Below are 23,623 nucleotides of genomic sequence, written 5' to 3'. Positions count from 1 at the left end.
AAAACATCTTTGAGATTAGTCTCATAGGAAAATTCCTATGGCATGACTCAGTGGGTGTGGTTAAGTTTTTAACAGGTTTCAGCCAGCATTACTCTTCACTTACACAGACATTGCTTAAGATACTTAAGTATCATGAGTGTCTTAAGTATCTTACTTGCTTAAGTCCAAAAAAGAGGAAATGAAAACAGGTATCAAGAGGAAAGTCAATTTAAGCACAGAACACAGAACCTGATTACATGTTCCCATGTGAGTAAGAGCATGGAACAGAGGACAGCCAAAGCAGGGACCAGCTGTGCCAGGACAGGGACCAACCCTCCTACCCAAGAGTAAATTCAGTTCATTGCAGACACCCAACTTCTGATTACCTTGCAGAATGCAAGATGGATGTTTGGGAGACAAAGGTGCTCTCCTGAAACCCAGTTTAAGTGAATGTAATGACTATAAATATATGCACAAATATATATATAGAGAGAGAGAGAGGGAGAGGGAGAGATGATTCCTCCAATTTTCATTAATAAAATCCTTACATTTTACAGGGCAGAAAGGAGCTGCTAAAGCCTGGATGCCTCTGCAATATCTGAATATACAAACAACTCTGTGTATGTTCATCCCAGAGAAGAAACCATACTATTAGACTGGCAATTAGTGTAGTTGAAGCAGACAAATAATCAAGATTGAACCTTGCTCTGCCATAGCAATCTTTTCCCTTTACCCTCAAGCTGTAATTTCGTCAATAAGACTGCTCTTTATTGCAAGACAGACTACATACCCAATACTCCTCTTTTGTCTCCCCAAATATTCCATCTCTAGTCTTGCTCAAATATAAATCACCTTTCAAGATTGGTTAGTTACAGTTACTTAAGATGTAGTCAAACTTTCCTAACAAGACAATCACTTATTTTTTTCATCTTTCAAAATCTTCCTCCAGCTAGAGGAAATACAACCATTCATAGCTGGAAAAAATACCCCACAAAGTTCTGAAGTGAATTTAAATGGGAGGAGAAAAAAAAAAAATTCACATTTTCAAGAATCAGCAACAAATCCAAAACTATTAGGCTTCTGCTACAAAAGTAGATTTCAGTTTCTAACATACACAAAATAATCTGATGGAAGGAAACTAAAGGAATTATGGAGAAAAAAAAAATCCCACCTCTTAGTGCAGCATCTGTACTGGAATGAAAGTGATTTATTTATATTACACACAGATTTTTATTAAAAAGGCTGGTAATGGAACATTTTATTTTAATGCATCAAGTTGATAAAAGATTAGTTACAGAAATTGTGTATAATATTGTATAAGTCACATGGATGGGTTATTTAAAAAAGGATTTGATAATTAGAGGAACACATCTCTTATTTTAGTTACATCGTAAAGTGCCTTGTGTAGTCGTATTCTATCGTTGGAATGACCGCCTGTACAAATTTCAAGAAAATAAGAAGGTACCTGAGTTTCTTATTAAGGAACATGTACAACAGCTAGAAAACCTGCAAAACAAAGCAGAAGTCACATTCAATGGTCTGCTCAACAGTATTTGTTGCTAATAGGAAAATAACACCTAGCTACTTTAGAGTTAAGAGACTGGGAGATTAATATTCCAGAATTCTGGTAATGACATTGAATGCTTGACCAAAAATAGACCTTCCTGGTTTAAGATAATGCAGGGAAACAGAAGTTGTTTTCAATAAATCCTGCAGACACCACACAAACATTAGCAACCTCATTTACATTCTTAATATTAGTTATTAACAATGCCAAGGTGAATTTTACCCAGCAAGGCTAATCCCTAGCTACCTTCCTGTAGTCGCAGGGAGAGCAGGCTCCTCTCCTCAGTGTTTCAGTGGCTCAGAAAAAGAAATCAGTTCCTATTCTGAACCATCCTTTGAAAGAGCTCCTTCCTGTTCACGAGGGAAAGTACAGAGATTAGCTTTACCAACCAGAGCAGTCTGCCTTGCAGAGAAGAGCTCCCTTGTGTCTATCACCTTCAAACACATGTTGGCCCTGAATTTGCAGTCTAGAGTATATTGAACAATTATAATCTGAAGTGTCTGTCCATGTGGGAAAGAGGAAGACAGGGAATGGAAAAATTAACAGAAATCACTACTTTCAACTGACTATTAAGTTACATTGGTACTGGATATAAGTAAACCCTACTGTTTTGACATATCAGTCTCATGGACTATTTCTTCACAAACAAAAGATCCATGAAAATGAGTAAAGAAATCCCATGTTAAAAATGCCCCAATTTGTTAGGTAATAACAAAAAAAGTAATAAAATAAGCTACTTGCAACTATTGAGGACTAGGAGATTTGAATAGAGAAGTTATTTTCCAGTTCAGTTCCAGTTGCTTGTTGTACAAATTGAGCAAGTCTCAACTCATACAGTAAACGAGAATTTTACTGATTCAGGACCTTTAGCTGCCCAGGAATTCCTCCTTACTTGCCTTATAACAGCAGAGAACACTATTTTGAAAGGACACACTTACTTCTAACGTGGAGGTCGCTCCAGTCAGAAAGCACAGTATCAACTGCTACTAAGCATAACTAAGATCAGTCAGCTCCCTAAAAGAAAATTCTGATTGTGAGGCATTTGATAGTGATGCTCAGAATGGTTTCAGTGATTTTCATTGCTTTTTGTCAGCAAGGTTGTTTTACCAAGATACTGCTCACATGCAGAATAGAGAATTGCAGGACTTCTACATCTTTCAGAAATGAATTTCAGATTAAAATCTAATACAAAACTGCTCTACTAAGCAGTGATTACACTCTGGATGGAGGTCTGTGAACCTCCAATCTCACCCTCTTACACTGGCATCTCTGTTTCATACTCACAGCTACCTCCTTCCCAACCCTATAAGCAAGGGCTCAATCCTGTCCCTTCAAACCTACCTGCTTTCCCCATTGTTCCTGCCAAACACCACCTCATGTTTTTCCAGTAACTTAATGGAGTCTGTTTGCACAAAGGAGCTCCTCCCAGAACTCCAGCAAGTGCTACCCCAAGCAGCTGTTCACTGCTTTCACACATAATTGTATGCCAGTTTATGAACCTTGAGGTAACAGCCCTTACAGTGCAAGAAGTCTCCAAGAATCCATGTAATAATGAAAAAGGATACATGTGAACTCCAAGTTCTCCCCCACCTTCTGCAACAGTCTCTATTATTTTCTTCATGACTTCTGCATGCCTGAAAAACAGATCAGAAAAAAAATATTTTAAGGAAGAGGCAACTCCTCCATCAGCAAGGTTAGGTTTTGTGCACAGTAAATAATTTTGGACTATTAGCTTCAGAAGCAGCAAGAGGAAATTTTCAGCTCACTGAGAAAGTAAACCAGCAACAGTAACTGAAAATTAACACTAAGTGATGAATGTAACATTATTTAACAGCTCCTTAGATTCACAAGGAAAGCAAAATATGTTGTATGCTACAATGCAGACTGAGAGCCATAATGAGAGTGAATGCATACTGCTCGACACCAATGTGACTTTTAATTGCTAAATGCCAGTAAAGCCCCCAGGTAAGTCCCCAGAAGGTAATACTGACCAGCAGCCAGAAGTCCCCAGATGCTCCCCTAAGATGATGTCTAAAAACTGCTGTAACATTTTTAGCTGCCTCTGCTGCACTCAAACTTGTAAAGCTTGAAGAGGTTTAAAACACTAAAACTATTCATGATTTCCTAGGAAAGGCAGGTTAAACCAACTCTGCATAAATTCAGAACTATTGCTCTAGGACTGGTTTAGAGTATGGAAACTTTCTCTGGTGCTAACTTGAGTTCCATGGCAAATCAACAGTTTCTAAGCTAGTTTCTTCTCTCTTGTAACTCTGTTATTATAAAGCACTACAGGGAAGGATAAACATTTCCTCAGGTCACTGAGTTTTTACATTCTCATCAGTGACATCCCCGACCTACTACGAACCATACAATATTTGTGTACAAAGCAAATCCTGGGAATGCAAGACAAAATTACAGAATAACCAGGGCTGGAAGAGACTGGTCATCATCTAGTCTAACCCTCTTTGCTCAATGAGCAGTCAACTAGAACAGATCACCCAGGACCTTGTCTGCTCTAGTTTTGAATACCCCTAATGATAAAGTCTTCAAATTTTTAAATTACCAGTTAAAATTTGGAAGTAATGTTCTTGTGTTCAAGGCAGTTCTTCCATCCCATAAACTAGGGGATGAAGATCATACCAAGTCAGAGCAGAGAACTACTGTATGTTAGTTTATGTTTTATTTATATATGTTTAACACAAACTCCCAGGCTGTATAACTAATCTTACTTTTATCTATACTTCAACCTTGTTTTAAATACATGATTCTGCAGGTAAATCTTCACCAGTGACATCATAAAGGGCTATGGGCATCCATCTACACAGCACTGCAGGTTAGTGAGCAGCAGTAGTTTAGAATACTCACCCCAAAATAACCAAAGTGCCAACTGAGAACAAGGATGAGTAGGAAGCAGAGTTTGCATAACTTTCTGACCATGCTTTGATAGCAGTACGTCAATCTAAATAGCTGAGCAGCAACTGGCATTTAGTAGTTACTCCCACAGCTAATCATGGTGCCAGTGACTGCAAACAAGGAAGGAAGCTGTTGCAAAGTTACCAAGACACATTGTAAACAGGAACATGCACGTCTGGGGAAACACTAAAGGTCAGCATTTGTCATTTACTGTTGGTCTTTGCAAATCAACTAACCCTCAGAGCTGATTCCAATTCTGGATCCCCATGATGCCCTGTGGAACACATGCCATTTCAGGTGCCAAGGCCAGATGCTTCTCTGTAGGAGCCTGGCCACTGCCAAAACTTAAGTTTTGACCTTATGCATAACTGCGGACTATTTTTTTTACTGGCACAGAATACAGGTCACCATGCAGCTATTAGAAGTCTCTAACAGCATACTGGCTCAACTTCGTACATCTTAATGACATTTGTTCTTTTCTAAGAACTACTCAGGTACCTGTAATTCTATAATGGCCACAGAATGGTCATTCTTGCTGTCACACACTTCCTCATGAAAAGTTTTGCAGGTGCTTTAGAAACCATGTAAAGTTTCTTTCCTGTTTTCAGTTTCCTTCTGTAAGAAAACTTGGCGGAATGAACATAAAATATATGTATACGCTACAATGGAAAGAAATAACTTTTGAAGAAATGTAAGCATAAATATCCTGCTATCTAGAAATCTTTCCCTGCAGATATTTAGACTACATTAGAAGCAAAAAGAATTCAGAAGCCCATCACTACTTATTCTGAAATGGAGAAAAATGAGCCCTTGGCATCAGTGCAAGCAAGTACAATTTAATTGTAAATGTGTTTAGTAGTTAACTTGTTTGATAGTCCCTTCATAACACCCACAGAAAAAGCTGAGAATCATGATTAAAGCAGTTTACAGCAATTAATGAGGAAGTTGACTATGTTCCTTCCAGTACCATAAAAATGCTGACAAGAACTACAACTTACAGAAGAGCTGTAAGATGAACAATTTTCACTGACTACTCAAAATAGAAACAATCTCAAGCAGCTGACAGTGGCATCCGACTGCCATTTCCTTCCTTTCTCTGATGCCTGACATGAGGATACTCACGTCACAAGAAAAACATATATCCTACACATATCCTACATTACACAATTCTTGTAACATCATGGGAAGCAACAGCAGCAGACATAACTAAACACTGGTAGTTCGCAGCTGAATTAAAGACAAAGCAACAGTTTGGCTATTAGTTTTTACTGAGAAGCTCAGACCTTCTTAGCTGTTAGCCTTACCAAATTGAAAAAACAGAATAGCTCACCTTGGAGTGTAAGAAAACATACTTAAAACCTCCATTTAATACATGCTGTTAGCCTCTTTCTTCAGTCTCGACACTACCTCTTAAACTCTTTCCAGTGTTAAGTGGTTGCAGATCCATGAGATCACTTTTTGAGAAGGGCTACAGTTTCCCACATTTAAGGCTAGCAGCAAACCTGTCTCACTCCACTATCAATCATCTCTTTCATGCTTAAAACTGAAACAAGTCTCATGATGTAAACCATTCCTTCAAGTGTAGATGTGGATTACATAACAAAGGAACTGGCACTTCACTGGTGAAGAGTAAGAAGTGAAAACATGACCAGAGAGCTCTCACCCGTGAAGAGACTCAACCCAGATTCCCAGACTGGCAGTACACTGCTAACACCTCTGCAGAGCAATAACTACAGCTAAACAGATCACATTGCAGCCACAGCCCAATATAAAACCCACAGTTCTACCTAGTCAGCGAGGGCTGTCATGCCCAAAGATCTCTGCATCTTTGTTCTGAGAGTGCCCTCCTAATCTGCATCAACAGGAGCTTCTTCCCAAACGATTTACTAGCAATGCTTCCAGCAAACAAAAAGCAAATTAAATTTTGGCTTCAGGATTTTTTTCCTCCTTTTCTCCTATTAATCTTCTTCCCAGTCAGTCTGTTAAGCCCTCCTACATTCATCCCACTTGACACTCCTTCAAAAACATTAGTTGCACAAAAAAGCTGCATCCATTTTTTGTCCAAAACCCTTCAGACAGCAAACAGTGAGACAGTCAAAGTCACTAATAGGTTGAGATAAAGACTGGTATGTTCATACGAGGTACAAGAACACCTTACTTAATCAAACAAAAGGTCTATCTGGTTCTGCTTCCTATCTTATACTACATGCTCAATAAAGAGGCAACAAGCACCTAATAAATGCTCTGTCCAAAGCACTACTAATTTCCAGCTGGAAATTACTCAGGAACTTTCTTATTCTGAATCCTTCTAATAACTACACTTTTAACAACCTTGACAAATTTTTATTTCATTAACATAATATTGCTTAAATAAATACTCAGTTTAGTTAGGTGGTGCATACAGAAATTAATTCTTCCTGGCTTTGAACACGCCAGCAGAATAGCATTCAATGCCACCAGTTTCACTATCGGAAGAAAACTTAAATCCTATTACTTCACCTTCTGTGTCATTCATAGTGAAGGTCACTTACACCATAATTCCCTGCTCACCTTTTCCCAAAGATAAAGGGTCACAGATTATTCAAGCATTTCTTATGGGAAAGAGCTTTGTAACTTCAGTTATCCCAGACAACTTACCATATCTTTTCCAGTTTTAGTCTACCTTCACCTCAGACTACAGAACAGATGATCAGAGCTGTACTGCAGTATTCAACATGTGGGTGGTCCCATAGATTAACAGAGGCCTTATGTTGTTTTCTGTCCTATTCTTTATTTGCTTTACAGTTGTCCCAGTTATGCTTCTTGTATTACTCTTGAACACCAAGACTGACATTTTCATGTCAGTGCAGACTTAAACCTGATGATTTAAAGACCAACAATAAACTTTACAACTCCAAAACTTTCTACTTGACAACTAGAGGGGAAAAAGTTATTTCCCAGTTGTACAATGGCTTCTCTGCTCAATATTGTCCATATGTAAGTCTGACCACTTGGCAAAAGCAAACATTGTTGAAAAGCAGTGACTAATGGACTGTGAACTGGAAGAAACATGATATACAGATTTACAAAGCACATGAACATATATCCTCATAAGGCCAAAATTAGCCATAAAATACTTGTTGCAAAGTTCCCTTGCTCTGTTCTCTAAAGACTGATGAACAAATAAAATGCTAAACCAGAAGAACAAATAACTTCTAAACCAGAAGCAAGAATGCTTTAGGTCTGTGAAAACTACCATAAGCTTGGCAACAAGTGGATTATTTGACATTCAGCTAGTGATATGGATATCCAAAGTGTTTAAGTCAAAGGAAATTAAACTTAAAGGGGCAATCTGAACTCTGACTTTTTTTTTTAAACATATGCAATCATACAAAGTGTATCTTTTCCTAAAAGGTAAAAGCCCAAACTTGTATCTCCAAGAACTTCATACTGTCAAGAAGCTGAGAAGTTACACTGTTTCAGATACTGGCTCTGTATCACTAAGACACCTAAAATGATGTTAGGCCTACATCTAAGACAAGATGCACCTCTCAAAGACCTAGAAAAAATATCTGTGCTGCAAGTCAAACTACGGGATCCCTATATCTTGGGTGAGAAACATGGAAAATGGAACAGAAAATACCCTAAAAAAACAAGTGTGTTTTGCACTTGTGTTCAACAGGTATTTTGGTGTGGCAATTCCAGGATCTCTATTTATCAGTGCAAAATTTAAAGGGGAGCAGAAGGTAGTTAACATAAAATAAATTGTTATTTCATGTTCAAATAGCTTTTACTGCTCCAGAAATATACACTGTACTTCTACCCTCCCCAAAAAGGAGATGAAAGGATAAAATTTGATTTCACAAAGTTCTGGTAGTCTGCCATCTTCTGGAGTCCATAGGGAAGCTGCTGATCAGAGAAGACAGTGCTAACTGCAGAACACAGTTGCTGCAGTGAGCACTGGAACAAACTCAGAGAACTGCTGATACCTTCCTTTCATACTGCCTCAGAAGCTAACAGACCACTACAACAGCCAACTGTGGAAATATGTCCAGAAAACCTGAACAAAATCTTTCACAAGAGCAGTGAAGTGCCTTGTATATGCAGGCTGATTCAGACCAGAAACAAAGACTTACCTGCATGGATGCACTGAGCACATGGGAGGTGGAGGAAGATGAGGATGGTTTTCAATGGTCACTGTTTTCTTGACGTGATCTTGGCTAATATCTTCATACATATGCTCTACTGTTAAAGGTTGCCGCTGCTATAGAGGAACAAGGAACACGAGAACAAAAGCATTACTAACAAAGAATCTTGCTCCTTTCTAATGTCAGTAACAGATGATGCACCAAAAATCACAGGCATCTAAAACAGAAAAGTTCTGAAGGTACACTGGAAGAACTGAGTGTGTTAAAATTTATATGGAATAGAAATAGTACTGCAGAGATTTTCCTGAGTGGTGAAGTCGATGTATTTGACAATCAACCAGGTTCCCACTGAGGGGTTTGAGCAGTAAGCCCTACCCAGTCTTAACTCAAGAAACCCAGTGATTAAAGGGAAGAACTTTCATATATTCCTTTCCTTTTGAAGCTGATGAAAACATGTACCTGCTTACTTGACTGAGTTCACTGCTGTTATTGCCAGTTCTACAGTGCTAGCAAAAACTCCAGTGGTTTTCTTTGAAATGTGCTCAGTTATCATGTGCAGTTTTTAGTGAAATGGTTCCAACTTCCTGCAAGTACTGTAAAAGTCCTGCCTACAAGCCTATATTGCTTAATGGTATTGTCACCATTTTTCCCTTTAAATTTCTACTGTGAATAAGCAACAAAATAGCCTATTTGACACAGTGAGTCTAATTTCATAGAAGTAGAAAAAAAACCCAGCATAGCTATACCTCATCATATCCAAATAACCAGAGCCTTGGAGTTTGGTAATATTTGTCGTAAGTGATGTAGAGGTCATAGGTTCTAGTCTGTAGAATAGCATCTTCCCCTCCAACATCAACTTTAGTTTTGTTAGCTTCTACAATCTGTCTTGTGTCAAGTGTTGCCTGGTTCAAGGTAAAAATGACAAGATTAGTACAGCCTTGCTTGGATTCCCTGCTTTCCCATTCTAAGTAGTTATGTAAAACTGTAAAACCTTAAATAATATTCTTAAGTGGGCATAAAAACCCCCAACATAAGGTTTGTTTTTATTTCTAAATGAGGAGTATCAGCTTCTCCCCCAAAAAGTACTTTTTGGTTTTATTTTTCGTGGGGTTTTTTACTTTTCAAAAAAGGTCCTATTTCTTAAGGAAGTAAGCAACTACACTGTTACACCCCCCTACCTTCTTTCACAAATAGCAGACAATTCCAGTGAAATTCAGAAGGCAGAGATCTCAGTTTATGCAGGTTCATGGAGACCTTAGGATAGTACCACAAATAATGAGACCTTTCTGTTTTCTCTCATGAAACTCTGATGGTTTGGTGCAATCTACTGAACCCACAGGCCACTCATCCTCCCCGTGTAAGCCCCAAGAACCACCACTGCATTTTGTAGCTTCTCACGAATAGAGTGTTGTGTGTAAGCAGAGCAACAAGGATTAGCAAAACCAAGGAGAATTTCTGTGGGCAAAATCTTTGAGGACCCAAGGGTTCAAGCAGTACTACTGCAGTAGGTTGGCAGGAGACAAGTCCATAGGAATCCAGGCTCAGTAACCCTACAACTCATAAGCTTGTTATTTCAGTCATTTGTTATCATTATTTTTACTTTGCTTGTGCTTATATTTATATTGTAACAGACAAGAGAACTGTTCACTCACATCATCTGTCTCCAATAGCCCACTTTCTTCATACTCTGAAAAGAAGATCCATAAAATTGTGTTCAGCTTGCAGCCAGTCATTATATTTGTCATTCATAAAGAACTACTTTAAAAAAATCTACATGTATCTCAAGTTTTATTCAAGTAAAATAAAATCCCAATCCCCAAACCAGACTATGCCTTTTTTAACACAAATTTGACCAAGCCTACAGTAAGTAGGTGATGAGCAATACTTAAGTGATTTTGTATAGGCAGATTGAGTTTAAGTGTAGGTCTGAAGCTGCAAGGAAGCTGCGCTAAATCTCTAATTTATACTTTCTTGGACCTGTTCTGCTACACAATTTTCCAACCACTAACATTCGCAGAGGTTTTTGGCACACGTTAGAGTAAACATGCATCAGTAAAACCATACAGAAGATGATAAAGAGCATATGCCTACTGAAATTTTTCAGCACGCATTCCATGCAAAGAATGAGTGGTGTTTTAGACTGTACTGCTTTAGTTAAAGACCTGAAATAAAATATGTCCCACCCAACTTAAGGAAATACCTTCCATGTCTGCAGCTTCTCCTTCATCTTCCTCATCATCATCTTCACAAGATGCTGAACACTCTGGTATTTTTATATTATCCTTTAGAAGTTAAATTGAAAATATTGCTTTAATGACTGTTGCACCTACACAGCCTAACAGCCCCAAAAAATTAAAGGTGTTAAGTCCAGCCAACACATTCAGTGAGCCAGAAAGATCATTTCCGCAATATTAAGAAGGACTACACTGAACTCAAATACTTGCTTATTAACTCATCTTAATTTAAAAGTCCTAGTATGACGTTAAAAATCAATTTAAGAAGTTTTCCTTTGATTTTGCAATCTGGAATGACTTAATTCCTAAACAAAGAAAAGTGACCATGGTGTTAAAACAGTTAAAAGATCCACCTATCTCAGATGAAAGGCAATGACTAAACAGCTAAGACTAAACACGTAAGTTAAATATTAAGTTCTAAACCGCAGTCAACTGTGCAGCAGGTATCATAAATTACCTCAAGGGATGCATAAGGATGATTGAGTCCAACCCCCTGCTTTTTGTGGGACTACATAAAACTCTATCATATGACTAAAAGTGTCACCCAGTTATACACACTATGAGCCCTGTCCAGTTCCGTAATTGTTTTAAAACACTAGAGAGACACAAAAGGTATCACATTTTGACATCATTCTCCAAAAAAACATACTCCAACAGAAACAAATACAGCACAAGCCCACAGTCAATTTTTGGGCCTTGCACAGCATTAGAATTCAAGACAACTCCAATGAAATTCAGAAGGTGAAGGTCTCAGTTTCCACAGGTTTCATGAAGACTTTAGGAGTATACTCCAAGTAACTACTACAGTTAGAAGCTCCTCTAATTGTAAGCATCAGGTGGCTGTTTATTCATTTAAAAAACCCAAAACACCAAAACCAGTAAGAAACTAAGTTACAAAGTGCATTGTCAAACAGAACATCAGCAGGAAAGAGTTGTCCTCCTGGATTGGACCTGCAAGCAAGTTTTCTACATACAACAGAAATGAAATCCAACGCAAAACACACAACAGCAGTTATGAACCACATTAACATTCTGCAAATATTGTGTTTTGCAGAAAAAGCGATCAACTTTAGTTATTCCTTACAGTGTTTCTTCCACCCTCATGTTATTAACTTGTAAAAAAGCAGTATTTTTACTAAATTCAGCCAAGTCATTTGAAATACTTGCACTTCACAGTTCATGAAATAGATAGCATTTTGAGCTGTTTATAATTATGCAGTAGCATGGGGCAGCTCATTTTCTTTTCCCCTAATTTTTAGAATCCAAAACTTCTGCTCACAGGACACAGACAAAACTCCCCTTACCAACTCATCTTTAAAAGCATTTTGTGTCTCTGTGACTTTCTCCATGTTTCTGAAACATGCTGAATTTGCATTTCAAGTGCTTCCTGAGGATTTAAGTTTCAGGTTTTTCTCCTGCTGCAGTGACTTTTCGGAAACATGCAGAAACTGAGGACTTCATAAGATGTATACATTTAAACAGGTAAAACTCTTCTAAACTGAAGGGCATAAACCTGTCAAACTGGACCAAATGTGTTAGAAGTCTGCTTGCAGTAGTTGAAGATCACAAAAGAATACTTTACATCCCCACATTATTTTTCCATATAAAAATTTCTTCGTGCTGGATCTCCCAACATTAATGCCTTGAAACACAAATGTCTGGTATCAGTGTAAACAGAATTTCATTTTCAGTTAGAAAATAGAAGCATGGCACAGGAGCACACTGGCTAAAGACATTTCAAAAAGACAAATGCCTCAGTAAACACAGCAATAAGGAGATGCACATGCTTAGAATAATCACAGGCTCTGAGGGTCAACGTACATCTGCAAAACAATTAGTGACAAAGCGTATTTTAATCTTTCACAGGGAGTACTAGACTGCCACTAGTAAAACTAATATTACCTTCAGGTCCTGTAATAAAGCAACGGGAAAATTTAGAAACAAGTACCTTACTGTCTAGTGTGATCTCCTTAACCGCTTCTGTTGCACCCACTACACCTGTAAATTGAACAAGAAGTTTGTGCTGAAAAAGCTTGGTTCTTTGTTGGAGAATAGCATAGAAAGAGCTTGCAAGGATTTCAGAAAGCAGTGTCTCATTTTTCCAAGTCACATCTCACAACAACCTTGATATGTGAGAAGCTGTTCATTTGGTATTGGTAACATGCTGAGTGTTGGACATCACTAAGCAAACCAGATCAGTAACACAGAGCACCACAAGCACAGATGTGCCATGCCTTACAAAGCCTGTGATGGAACTCTGCAAATTTGGACTTCTATTTTAAGGTATTTTTGCATGGAAGTGAGTTCAGGATAGGCACTCACATCACAATAATGGAACTCAACTTCATGAAAAAGGCAGGCATTTATGAGTATGTCTGAGCTTCTTGAAAGCAATGACAAAGCAAAACGTAGCAGAGCACTCAATGCTTTTAGCTGAGAGGAAGAGGGAATATATAACCACCCCAAATCATAGTAGTGTCCACTCTTGAGTTTCTCCCCATTAGCCTTCTAGTTTTACTGCTGTTCTCACACAGTACCTTTTGGGACACATGCCAAGATTCTGCTTTGACAGAGTACATTTATCTAACTAACTTCAGCTGTGGAAACAGATTTTATCTCATTTGACAGCATTTAGAGACCTGGCCAGGTTTAGTCAGTGTTACAGCTGTGCTGTACAGTATGGTGCCCAAACCAGGCAACTCCAGAAAGAACAACCTGGCAGAGGAGTCTATTCACAGCAGGGACAGATACTGCATACTTAATTCAAGGATATGACAAAGCTATTCCAAATCATTTCTTTGGTGTGGGGGCATTTGGTTATGAACTGCGATGCATTCAAATTTGCCAATGTTGAAATATGTATGTCTACAGAAACAAAAGGCATCATCTCCAACCCTTTTTGTCCCCACACTGACAAACTATTCAGAGAACTTTCTCCATATTACAGCAAAAAAAAATTACACCAAAGAAAGTAAAAACTGAGAGGAGTACTTTTGGAAATGGTGGAGAGAGCATCCTTGAAGGACAGAATTGTATTAACACATGATAGAACATCAAGAAACAAACTAAAACAAATATAAATGCCAATTAGAAAAAACCAAAATTGTAAGACATTGTGCTAGAAAAGCCAGTGAGATTCATATAAGCAGTATTTTTTAAACTTCTTTATAAACACAAGCTCATTTAAGGGCTTATTGTAAAAAAAAAGGTCATTTCCCACACCAATCTGTGTACTTAACATCTTTGTTTCAGTACAGCATCCATAACTTAAACTAATGTCTTCTTCATAGGATTTCCTTACTGAGGAATGAGGCACTGTGCAGCTCATATTTTAAAATAACTTCCTAGAACTTTAGTAAGAGAATACTGAAATAATTGCCATCATCTCTGAAAAGGAGCCTGTTTCAAGCACATACAGCCCCACAGTTAGACCTCATGTACCAATCAGGTGGGTAGCTGATAATGTAACTTATTTCCTCCAGACTAGATATTGGTACACAGACATCTGTATATAAGAAAGATTTTACTTTCTGAGAGTGGAAACTGAAAATCAGATTACCAAATGCAAAGCCTGAAGCAAGACCTTGAATACCTGCATTGTGAAAAGTGTCTACCCATCCCCCATCACCATCATCTTCTTCTATAATTGCTTCCTGCTCATCTGAGTACTCCATCTGCTTACACCTTTTATAGCACGGCACTACAAAAAATGGCAAAACAAAAAGAATGCAGTCAGTCATTCTTATATAGAACCAGACTGGAGGATGATATTATCCTACAAAGCCTTCTAAAATGTGGCAGTTTTTCATAGATCCTTATTTAAGGAATCCTAAGGCTGTATTTCAAATGCAAAAGTATGAACTTAGAAAAATATGTTGATGTGCTGTATTAGATATTTTATTTCATATAAAAATATGATTGCAGTAGCCTTAAAAGCTCATCTTTCTGTTACGCATTAGAGCGGTTTAATCCAATTTCTTAAGGATTAGAAAAGAATTAACTTCTCATTTGCTAACAACTGGAGAAAACCTGTTAGTTTTCTTCACATTGGTAAACAACTAAGGACAACTTTGCCTGGATTTTCATCAGTTTTACAAACTCATTTGGCTTTAGAATTCTGCTAAAAGATTGTATCAGCTATTTATGCAATACATTAAGTATGTTTAATTATAATTTAACATATAGAAGTTTAGAAGGTCAGAATTCACGTGATATTTAGAATAACTTCTGTCAAATGAGTTACAGAGCCATTCAAACAGAGATTTAGATAATGTTTTCAGAAAACAGTCAAAGAAAGACTGAATATCTGATTAAGGCAAAGCAGGTATTTTCCAATAGCATAAACAAGGACTATGTAGAAAATGCTCTTTCCTTTTCTATTGATGTGGAGAAAAACAAATCTGCTGCATGAAGTGCAGCATTTGAAAACTGCTCTTTGACCTTTCAGAAAGGGACAAAAGGGGTGTGAAAGCCACAGTGAAGTCATCCAAAGACTTCCAAAATGAGGTCTGTAGAATGACTCCCAGTCTCAACTATAGCCCACAGCTTTTACTCAGGTGGGAGGCCAATGTGACACCAGAAGCAGGGAACACATTATTTTGGAATGTGATGAAGAAGGATCACAGCAGTGAGGAACCTCAGAAGTGGCAGGAAGAGAAACAAAGCAGATCAACTGGCCATCGAACTATCAGGAGCATCCCAGGAAAATGTCCAACGCTACTGTAGTAATTTTCACATGATAGTGCACTGCAAGACTCCAAAAGCCAGCAAGGAAAATCCAAGCATATAATACAACCCTGTGCAGGCAAAAATCTCCTCATGCTTTCTTAGTAGTAAAGGTTCATCTAATGGCATTGACACATTTTGACACAAGATCTTTTGGATTTCCCCATGGTTGCCAAGATGTTATCCTTCTTATCCATTAAAAAGGTAGTCACCACATGTACTATATAAATACAACTGTGAAGCTGATAAAAAAATTAATTCAAGATTGTATCTATGATTATTATTGACAAAGATATTGACATCAATTACATACTTGAATTAGAAGTATCAGTGTCACTATGAAAGACATTTTGAGAACTCTTTTAATAGCCTCAGTTTCCAAAGGGAAGAGGAAAATAAACGTATTTTCCTTTTAGAAACTGAACATGAGTTGAAGGAAAGACAAAGACTTTTATAATGTTTAAAGTTCATTTATACTTCATCAAGGCAAGCTTTATTTCTCATATAAAGCTCTACTGTAAAGTGGTCTAAGAAAAAAAATTTAGAAGCGCAGGAAAAGCTTCTTTAATATTGCAAAGCCAGAGCATCCAAAGTGGGAGGTATTTGCTCCCCCTATCAATACAGACAATCAGTAGAGTTGACAGCACAGCCAACCATGCTGTCAATTCTAAGAACGCTTACATTTAAATTTCAGCCTTACCATTTTTAGTTACCAAAAACTGTTTGTCTGTTGGCAGATAAGCTTTGACTTTTAGCTCTTCTCCTGAAGCCCTGTAAAATGAAGTGCACCATTTGAGAATTTGATGACCTGCAAACAAAAGAACCCTTCTATTTTCAGGTTGTGTCAGGAACATTTTATATAATCCTCTTGACCTATTCTCAGAATTGGTTTGCTATGACTTTAGTCTTCCCTATAAACATTTGGTATGGTGTTAGAAAGCTTGGCCATCCCTAAACTGTTCTGGGATCAAAACCATTTTATTCCTCAAAAACTACTTTCACCTTGAGATGGCAAGGCAAAGATGGGCTGACAGAATTATCTGTTCTATATAAAATTTTCTAGGATCAGCAATAACAAAGTCGCAAACGTCTGAAGAAAGCAACTTCAGAAAAGCACAAAATAGACCTCTATAAATATAAAATCTGTCCATAGTCACTAGTGCTTAAGTACTCTTAATTCCACATTACTCAAGCATTTGCCTTCACCTTCAGTGGTTTTTGCTTTGAAATAAGACTAACATTCTAAACAGCCCATTCCAAACTGCTGCCAGACTCAACATCATGCTTTCTCTGAAGGAGATGGCAAAAGGGCAGGCAGATTCAAACATAGCAATTTTTTCCTTCAGCAAGTCATGGTCCAGTACAGAGCCAAAACCCTGATGACACCAACTGCACAGACAATGCTCATTTAGGAGCAGATTAGTTTCATAATGCAAGACAACAGTAAAACATGAGGAAGCACCTTATTTGCATCCTTACTGTACATGAAACAGAAAGGATTTCCAAATTGCACAAAATGAACTGCTGTGGGCCAACTTGAACACATTTAATTAACAAATGCTTGTCAAAGTACACCATTTACAACTACTTCCTAGCAATTCAGTAGCACATGGCCTTTGCTTTTTCAATCACCAAGACAAACCCGGGGAGACATGCTGCTACTGCAGCTAAGCACTAAAAGCATTCACAGTATGTAACAGCTTATTTCCTCTAAAACCTTAAAAAAACAAACAAAAAAATCCCCAAACAAATCCTCATCTCAACTACTGCTATACAGCAATTAGTAAGCCCTGACTGACTTAAATATAGAGCCATCATGAAAGTTCTACTGGAAACGTCCACTTACTGCTCTGAAATGAGACGACTGTATAGCTGAAGCCAATGGAAACACACCAAAGCACAGGTAGGAATGCTAACTTTTTACAATTCTTTCAATTTTACTTACCATTGCCAAGTAGGACAGTGGTGAACTAAGTGATCTCCAGCTGCAACAAACTGTTAAGGCAGGAAAAAAAATTACTGTTAAATATGGCCCAAGGAAACAATCCACATTCCTTTGATCAATTAACTGTGTAATTAACAAACGTTTCAATCAGCTTGATGCTTTATTTTAACCCCATTTCTCAGCTAACTACGAAAACGCAAAGATTAAATCGACTTCACCCAAAATGCTTACTGAGCAAATTCAAATAGCAAATTCAGAGTTTCAAAAGCTGTGGTACTACCTTCCAGTCTAGTAAAAACCAAAAAAGTTTCTGGACCTAGGAATTTTGTTTACTTTGTAATAAAGAAATTATTTTTATATGCCACTATTCAAACTTTTACAAAGACAACACAGAGCTTAACGTAAAAAAAAATGTTTAATTCTTTCCCTGTTCGAAACAATTTTGCAGTAAGAAAAGCGAGACCATCAATCCACTGAATCAATCAGAGAACTGCAACAAAGGAAGAAACAGCCTATGTTTTATATAATGACCATCACTATATTAGTTAATCACTGATGTTAACTAAAAATGGATTACCACTTAGTACACTGAACATCTTATAGGTAACTTTGTTCCGAATAAATAGTTTTAAAAAATATTCACCCTGCTTGTTCTTAGTATCAAAGATGAAGCCTTTAATAATATTGCATTACTATTTCAAAGTGATACTGTCATGTTAAACTTGCCAGCAACGTCACACTAGACTTGTGTACATACTCAAAACTCACCCAGCAACATTCAACCCTCTGGGCTTGTTTTTTGTACACATAAATTGAGGAAGGCAAGCCTGAACTTAAGAAAAGTGATTTTTGTGGGCTTTGAAGTAGTCACTTTGGAATATGAGGTGCACAGCTATTGCCACAGGTACTTTCTTGTCTTGAAGTGCCAGTTTATACCACCACCCTCCCTGGCTGCCCAGAAGCTGCTGCAGTGTGACATAACAGGCTTGCAGCGGGTCACAGCCACTTCCTCACTGCGAGCTCCAACGGGAGGCGGATCAGCGCAGCAGGAAACACCACAGCACGCACTGCACATGGATTAACAGGCTTAATCTCTGCAAAAGTGCTTCCTTTTCACCTATTTTTCAACAGAAGCCTCTAGCAAAACTGAAATCTCTTTCAAAAACCCCAGCAAATCCTCCCAATAGACACGGAAATTTTAAAACTCATTATCTCTTACATGATAAACACAAATGAAACTCCAGAATTATTTAAAATGCTCTGCTCAAGGAATTGGAACTCTGTGACCCCAGTGTTGAAATATATGACTAAATATGAAAAAACAGTGTTGTTTGTGGGTCTAACAGATACATAGCCCTAGAACAGCACTTGAAATTTCATCTATGTTTTTTTCATCTTAGGCAGCAAAATTATCTAGTTGGTTTCACTTTCTATTTCTCAAGCACTGATGCTACCTCATACTTGAATCAGTACTGCAAAGTGGAAGAAGGAGATCAATTTTAGGACACCTTAATTCTAGTCCTGGAAAGAATGATTTTAACAATTTCCCTGTATTTACATATATAATTAAAACAGGTGTCATCTTTTGGAGGTATTAACTAGTAAGAACTCATGACAGACAAGAATTTTTTGAAATTAAATCAAGTACACAGATAAGTGAAAAGAGGGAGTAGGTGCTGAGTGTGATTAATGAGTCATCTTTATCCTTACTGTTAATTTATTCATCCTCAAAGGCAAACCACAGGAACCCCGCAAAAATCTATAAACCAGTTAGTGTCTCAGACTAAAAGATAGCTAAAATTACCCAAGAAATCCAAACTCATTCAAAGACAACATCCTAGTGTCATTATTCTTCTTTAGCAACCATTACTATATAAAGACTGTCAAAGGGACAATCGGTAGATCCATGTTCCAGCTTCATCTAAATTTAACAAAAATTTAATCTTGCTGTATAACCAGTTCCCTTGACTACTGTTTTGAAGGATTCAATTTATTCATCCTAGCAGCATCTAATGTGACACACAGAACACAGACTATTCACACTCCTGGTGGTGTTTAATGTAGTACATGTGGTTCTTGCTACACTCTATAGAAGGTGCCTTTTCTTACAGTATTACTGCAAATTTTTCTCCCATAAATCAAGAAGGGATTAAGTATTGGTAGAACATTTGTCTAGACCTTCTCTGTTATTCTAGTTTATAAATAATAAATATCGTGTATTATTGTTTAACATATATGAATATTTACACACACACACACATATGGTTATCAGAACAGGAGAACATCATGCTGCTAAGCCTGTTTTTCAGTGTGGTACTTCTGTGTCAGAGAGAGAGAATAAGTGTTTGCTTGCCAGGCAACACAGCAGAAAAATGCAGGCACCAATATTAGGAAAAATACTTCTATCCACATTATCTACCTGCATCAGTCATAATTTGTTCCATTTTTTTTCCATCTCATCTTTACATTTTTTCATTGTTTAATTTTTCTTTCATTCTACCTAACAGTCTTGACATTGTTTTATTAGACCTCTGAAAAGACAAAGTATTTGCAGATCGGTAAAAATTTAATACGAGAAAAAGTGTAACGGGGAAATTAAAAGTAACACAACACACTCAGTGTTCTTATTATTCCAGGAAAAACATCCTGTTTGTTGCTCTTTGCACTGGAGCTCTTAAAAAAAAAACCTGCTTGGCAGCACTCCAAAATACAAGTAGCCTAAAGCAGCCTATAGAGAAGAGGGAAAAATAATCATCATTGGATGATTGGTGTGAACAAATATATGTAATGATCTTCATAGAGCCTTGGAAGGAACCAAAACAGAAGTAAGCAAAAACTGTTCCAAAGGTAAAAGGTCCCCTTTGAGTTCCTCAGAGGAAAGACTTTAAAAATCAATATATTCCTGCTTCAGTCCTGAACTCCCATGATAAATGGAGCTGTAGACCCAGGTTCTTTACAATCTTTTCACAGCATAATAAAGAAGTGTCCCACATTCAGATGCCTAGTGCTATCACAAGAGTAATTATGTTGATCAACTTCATCTGTAGAGTAAGAAGGCCACTTAGAAATTTCACTTTCTGGAAATTGTTTCAAGAAGCAATAACTGGCAAAACCATGATCTGTTTAACATGGTCATTTTGCATTAAAAAAAGGCATCATTGCTTTCAAAATAAATTTAAGTTTCTAAATACTTACTTCTTCAGGTGTAATTACTCCAGTTTCCTTAAACTTGGACTCCTACAATAAAAAAAAAGTTTAGAAAATCTGAGAACTGCTGACAAATCAACACACTCCACTTTACTGGAAGGACAAACATCTTCTCCACTTTTGTTTTGCAACTAGTTCTGTCCAGAGATCCATGAATCAGCCTGGAAGCAACCTCTGCCATGGCTGATAGGTAGCTTACATTAGAAAATAAGGCTCCCCAAAATTATTTGTTGCAAAATGTGAGGTATTATAAAAAATGATCACCTATACAAAATAAAAATTCTTTGCTACTGCCAATTATAGCAATAATGAAAAAAAGATGACTGGCACTCAGTATTATGTTTGCCAGTAAGAAACAGAAAATCAGCTGGAATCAGTGACTCTAACTGTCAAGGACTCCAGAGTTCTAGGTACTGAACAACACTGCAATGCATCAGTATGGGGTTTTGCAGTTAAGAAAAGTCATTCAATGAAAGACCAAACCAGCTCTTCTCTGGGGTAGAATAAGTTAAATAGGAAGACTAAATAGTAATAGACTGTTTTAATGCCCATTTCTGTGCCCTCATCATGCACCCCACGCAAACAGCTTCGATTTTTGCATATTGTAGTGGGGGATTTTGTGGATGAAAGAATAGATGGCAAGCAGACACAAGACTTACTCTGCATGGAGAACCGAAGTACTTTGGCATTAAAGGCAGCATTTATGAAGCGTAAGGATAACACATCTTCTATCATATTCAAATCTAGAATAAGTGCATTATGTTTTGGCTTCTGATTGTTTCTCCAGAAAAGCCTCAAGTACCAAGGTATCTTACTGTTCCCAGCATTGCAGCTATCAAAAATGGCTTTTGAAAAATAATACAATTTCAACCATGGCATAGCTGACTTCTTGCCCTATTTTTTTTTTGCTATCAAGACTAAAAGCAGCAACTGAAAATGTCTTGCTTCCAGCCACAACGTCACCTTATTCAATCAGCTGGAAAACATTAAAGAAAAGCAGCCCCAGCTTGGTTATTCTTGTTCCTTCACCCTGGTCTGTGCTATCACCTGTGCTATGGCAAATGAAAGGAGCACAGCTGTTTCATACCGTACTGATTACTGCCTTTCTGCCTAATTTCTAAGGAAGATACACTTAAGAAAAAGATAAAGATAGGGAAAACAGCATACACTGTACATACATTATAACATCATTACGTGCTAGCGACTGAAATCAAAGTAATTTGAATTGCTACAAAACTCAGAATCCTTAATAACACATTGTGCAATACGACAATGGAGACAACTTACTAGTTCACCTCAAAATGAACCATAAGCAGTAGGCAACACGCACAAACTTGTGTCTTTGGAATTACAGAAAGAAAACATGCAAAATATCCATCCTCTGTTCCCTGAGGGCAAATAGTTCATTTTTCCATCTAAGTAAATTCTTTGGTTGTGAGAGACACAGGTCTAGTTTCTTTCAAAAGTTACCAAGTTGGAGTACTTATTTCAACCCCATGTAAAGGGAACATATACACATAATACTAACACCTTCCATTTCTGAAGAGTTCTACTCCTGCCTCCTCCCAATAATCCATCTGGACACATGAATTCCTCCACTATTACGCCAGCTGTGCAACAACTGTACTATGGTAAACAAGTCACCTCACCTTCCTATGTCACAACTTCACCGCAACCCATATATTTCACATTGGTGGGCAACTCTAGAAAGGCCCACTATCCAGAGAAGAGCACCCCACATACCACGGAAAGACAAGTTCAATTAATAATTGACTGTCACTGCTGTCTGCCCAGAGATGTAAGCTGCAGGGTGCAAAGCACATAGAAGGTCAAACCACAAAGCCACAGGCAGAGAGACTGTTGTCATAAAAAAAGTGTTTTTTCAAAAACATGCAGAAGTACCAAAATCAGTAGTGAAAAAAGTGCTGCCAAGTTAAGCAATCATATACAAAGTTGGGATTTACACAAAAAATTGTTTGCAGATAAGAGTCACAGAATGGGATGCAGTGTAACAACTGCAGAAAACCATAATTTGTTTCTACCTAAATATACAATAACAGAAACTATAATAGATGTGCTGGCCACCTTTACAAGGATGCAATGGCTCATTTCTACTATTCTCAAGTACTTTAGTGCACAGAAGCTTACATTAATACTGTAATTCTGACACAGGAATAAGCTGTGGTACGTAACATCTGCTCACATAACGAAGGTGTGGCTAATTTTGCTGTTTTGGTTTGGGGTTTTTTATGTTAGCTGAAAAAGTTTACCCAAAATAACCATTGCAACGCAATTCCGGAAAGCAGGCTCAAGCCTGTCTGTACGTTTGGATTTCAATCTCTGGTCACAGAACCAGGTAAAAGTTTCACAACTTCAAAAGAAAACGAGAACACACGTAAGTCATTCCTTGAGAAGCAGGGACAGCAACACCTGTTCTTCGAAAGGCCCGCCCTCCCAGGTGGATGCTCCCCCCTCCCAGTGGGATGTGAGCGCCAACTCGGGTTCGCCCCATCCCCTCCGGCCCGGTGCGGGCTGAGGGCCGATGGCTGTGCCCAGCACGCCCAGCACCGCGCCCTCCGAGACCCGCGGGTCTCGAGCCCGGCGGACAAGGGCACGGACAGCCAGCTCTCGGGAAGCGGAGCGGCTCCCGGGCGCTCGGGCAGGGAAGTGCGGCCGCGGGCGGGGGCGGCCATGGGTGTCCCTCCTCCCCATCCCGGCTCTAGAGCAGGACCGGCACCTTGAGTACGGGCGTGAGGTACTCGGCCACCTCCAGGGCCTTCCCCTTCACCGTGTTGATGACGTTCTGCATTGCGGCGGTCTGACGGACGGACGGACGGGCGGGCGGACAGACAGACGTCGGCCGCCCCCCGCCCTCGGCACGGCGCTCCCGCTGCCGCCCCCCGCCTGCCACGTGACCCGCCCCTCA

General features: G+C 38.3%; 1 protein-coding gene across 1 annotated transcript; it reads right to left on the bottom strand.

Moving 5' to 3' along the window:
• Nucleotides 1-1,220: 1,220 nt before the first annotated feature.
• On the bottom strand, nucleotides 1,221-23,610 carry ATG3 (autophagy related 3). Its single transcript, XM_048293983.1, has 12 exons — nucleotides 23,435-23,610; nucleotides 20,686-20,727; nucleotides 17,491-17,540; nucleotides 16,246-16,316; nucleotides 14,413-14,520; nucleotides 12,769-12,818; nucleotides 10,787-10,868; nucleotides 10,239-10,273; nucleotides 9,333-9,488; nucleotides 8,575-8,702; nucleotides 3,112-3,180; nucleotides 1,221-1,444 (listed from the first exon to the last, which is right to left on the bottom strand). The coding sequence occupies exons 1-12, from the start codon at nucleotides 23,504-23,506 to the stop codon at nucleotides 1,363-1,365; spliced, it is 945 nt and encodes a 314-aa protein (XP_048149940.1). The 5' UTR covers nucleotides 23,507-23,610; the 3' UTR covers nucleotides 1,221-1,362.
• Between the last annotated feature and the right edge of the window lie 13 nt (nucleotides 23,611-23,623).

This window comes from Corvus hawaiiensis, chromosome 2 (genome assembly GCF_020740725.1).
Source record: "Corvus hawaiiensis isolate bCorHaw1 chromosome 2, bCorHaw1.pri.cur, whole genome shotgun sequence".
Lineage (NCBI taxonomy): Eukaryota > Metazoa > Chordata > Aves > Passeriformes > Corvidae > Corvus > Corvus hawaiiensis.
The sequence above is the reverse complement of the archived record's forward strand: the minus strand, read 5'-3'. Positions and strand labels throughout refer to the sequence as shown.

Coding starts and splice junctions, on each gene's coding strand:
- ATG3 (XM_048293983.1), bottom strand. CDS start 23,506: ATGCAGAACGTCATCAACACGGTGAAGGGGAAGGCCCTGGAGGTGGCC. Junction 20,728..23,434: donor ACCTCACGCCCGTACTCAAG/GTGCCGGTCCTG, acceptor TTTTTATTGTAG/GAGTCCAAGTTTAAGGAAAC. Junction 1,445..3,111: donor GGAGAACTTGGAGTTCACAT/GTATCCTTTTTC, acceptor TAAGAAACTCAG/GTACCTTCTTATTTTCTTGA.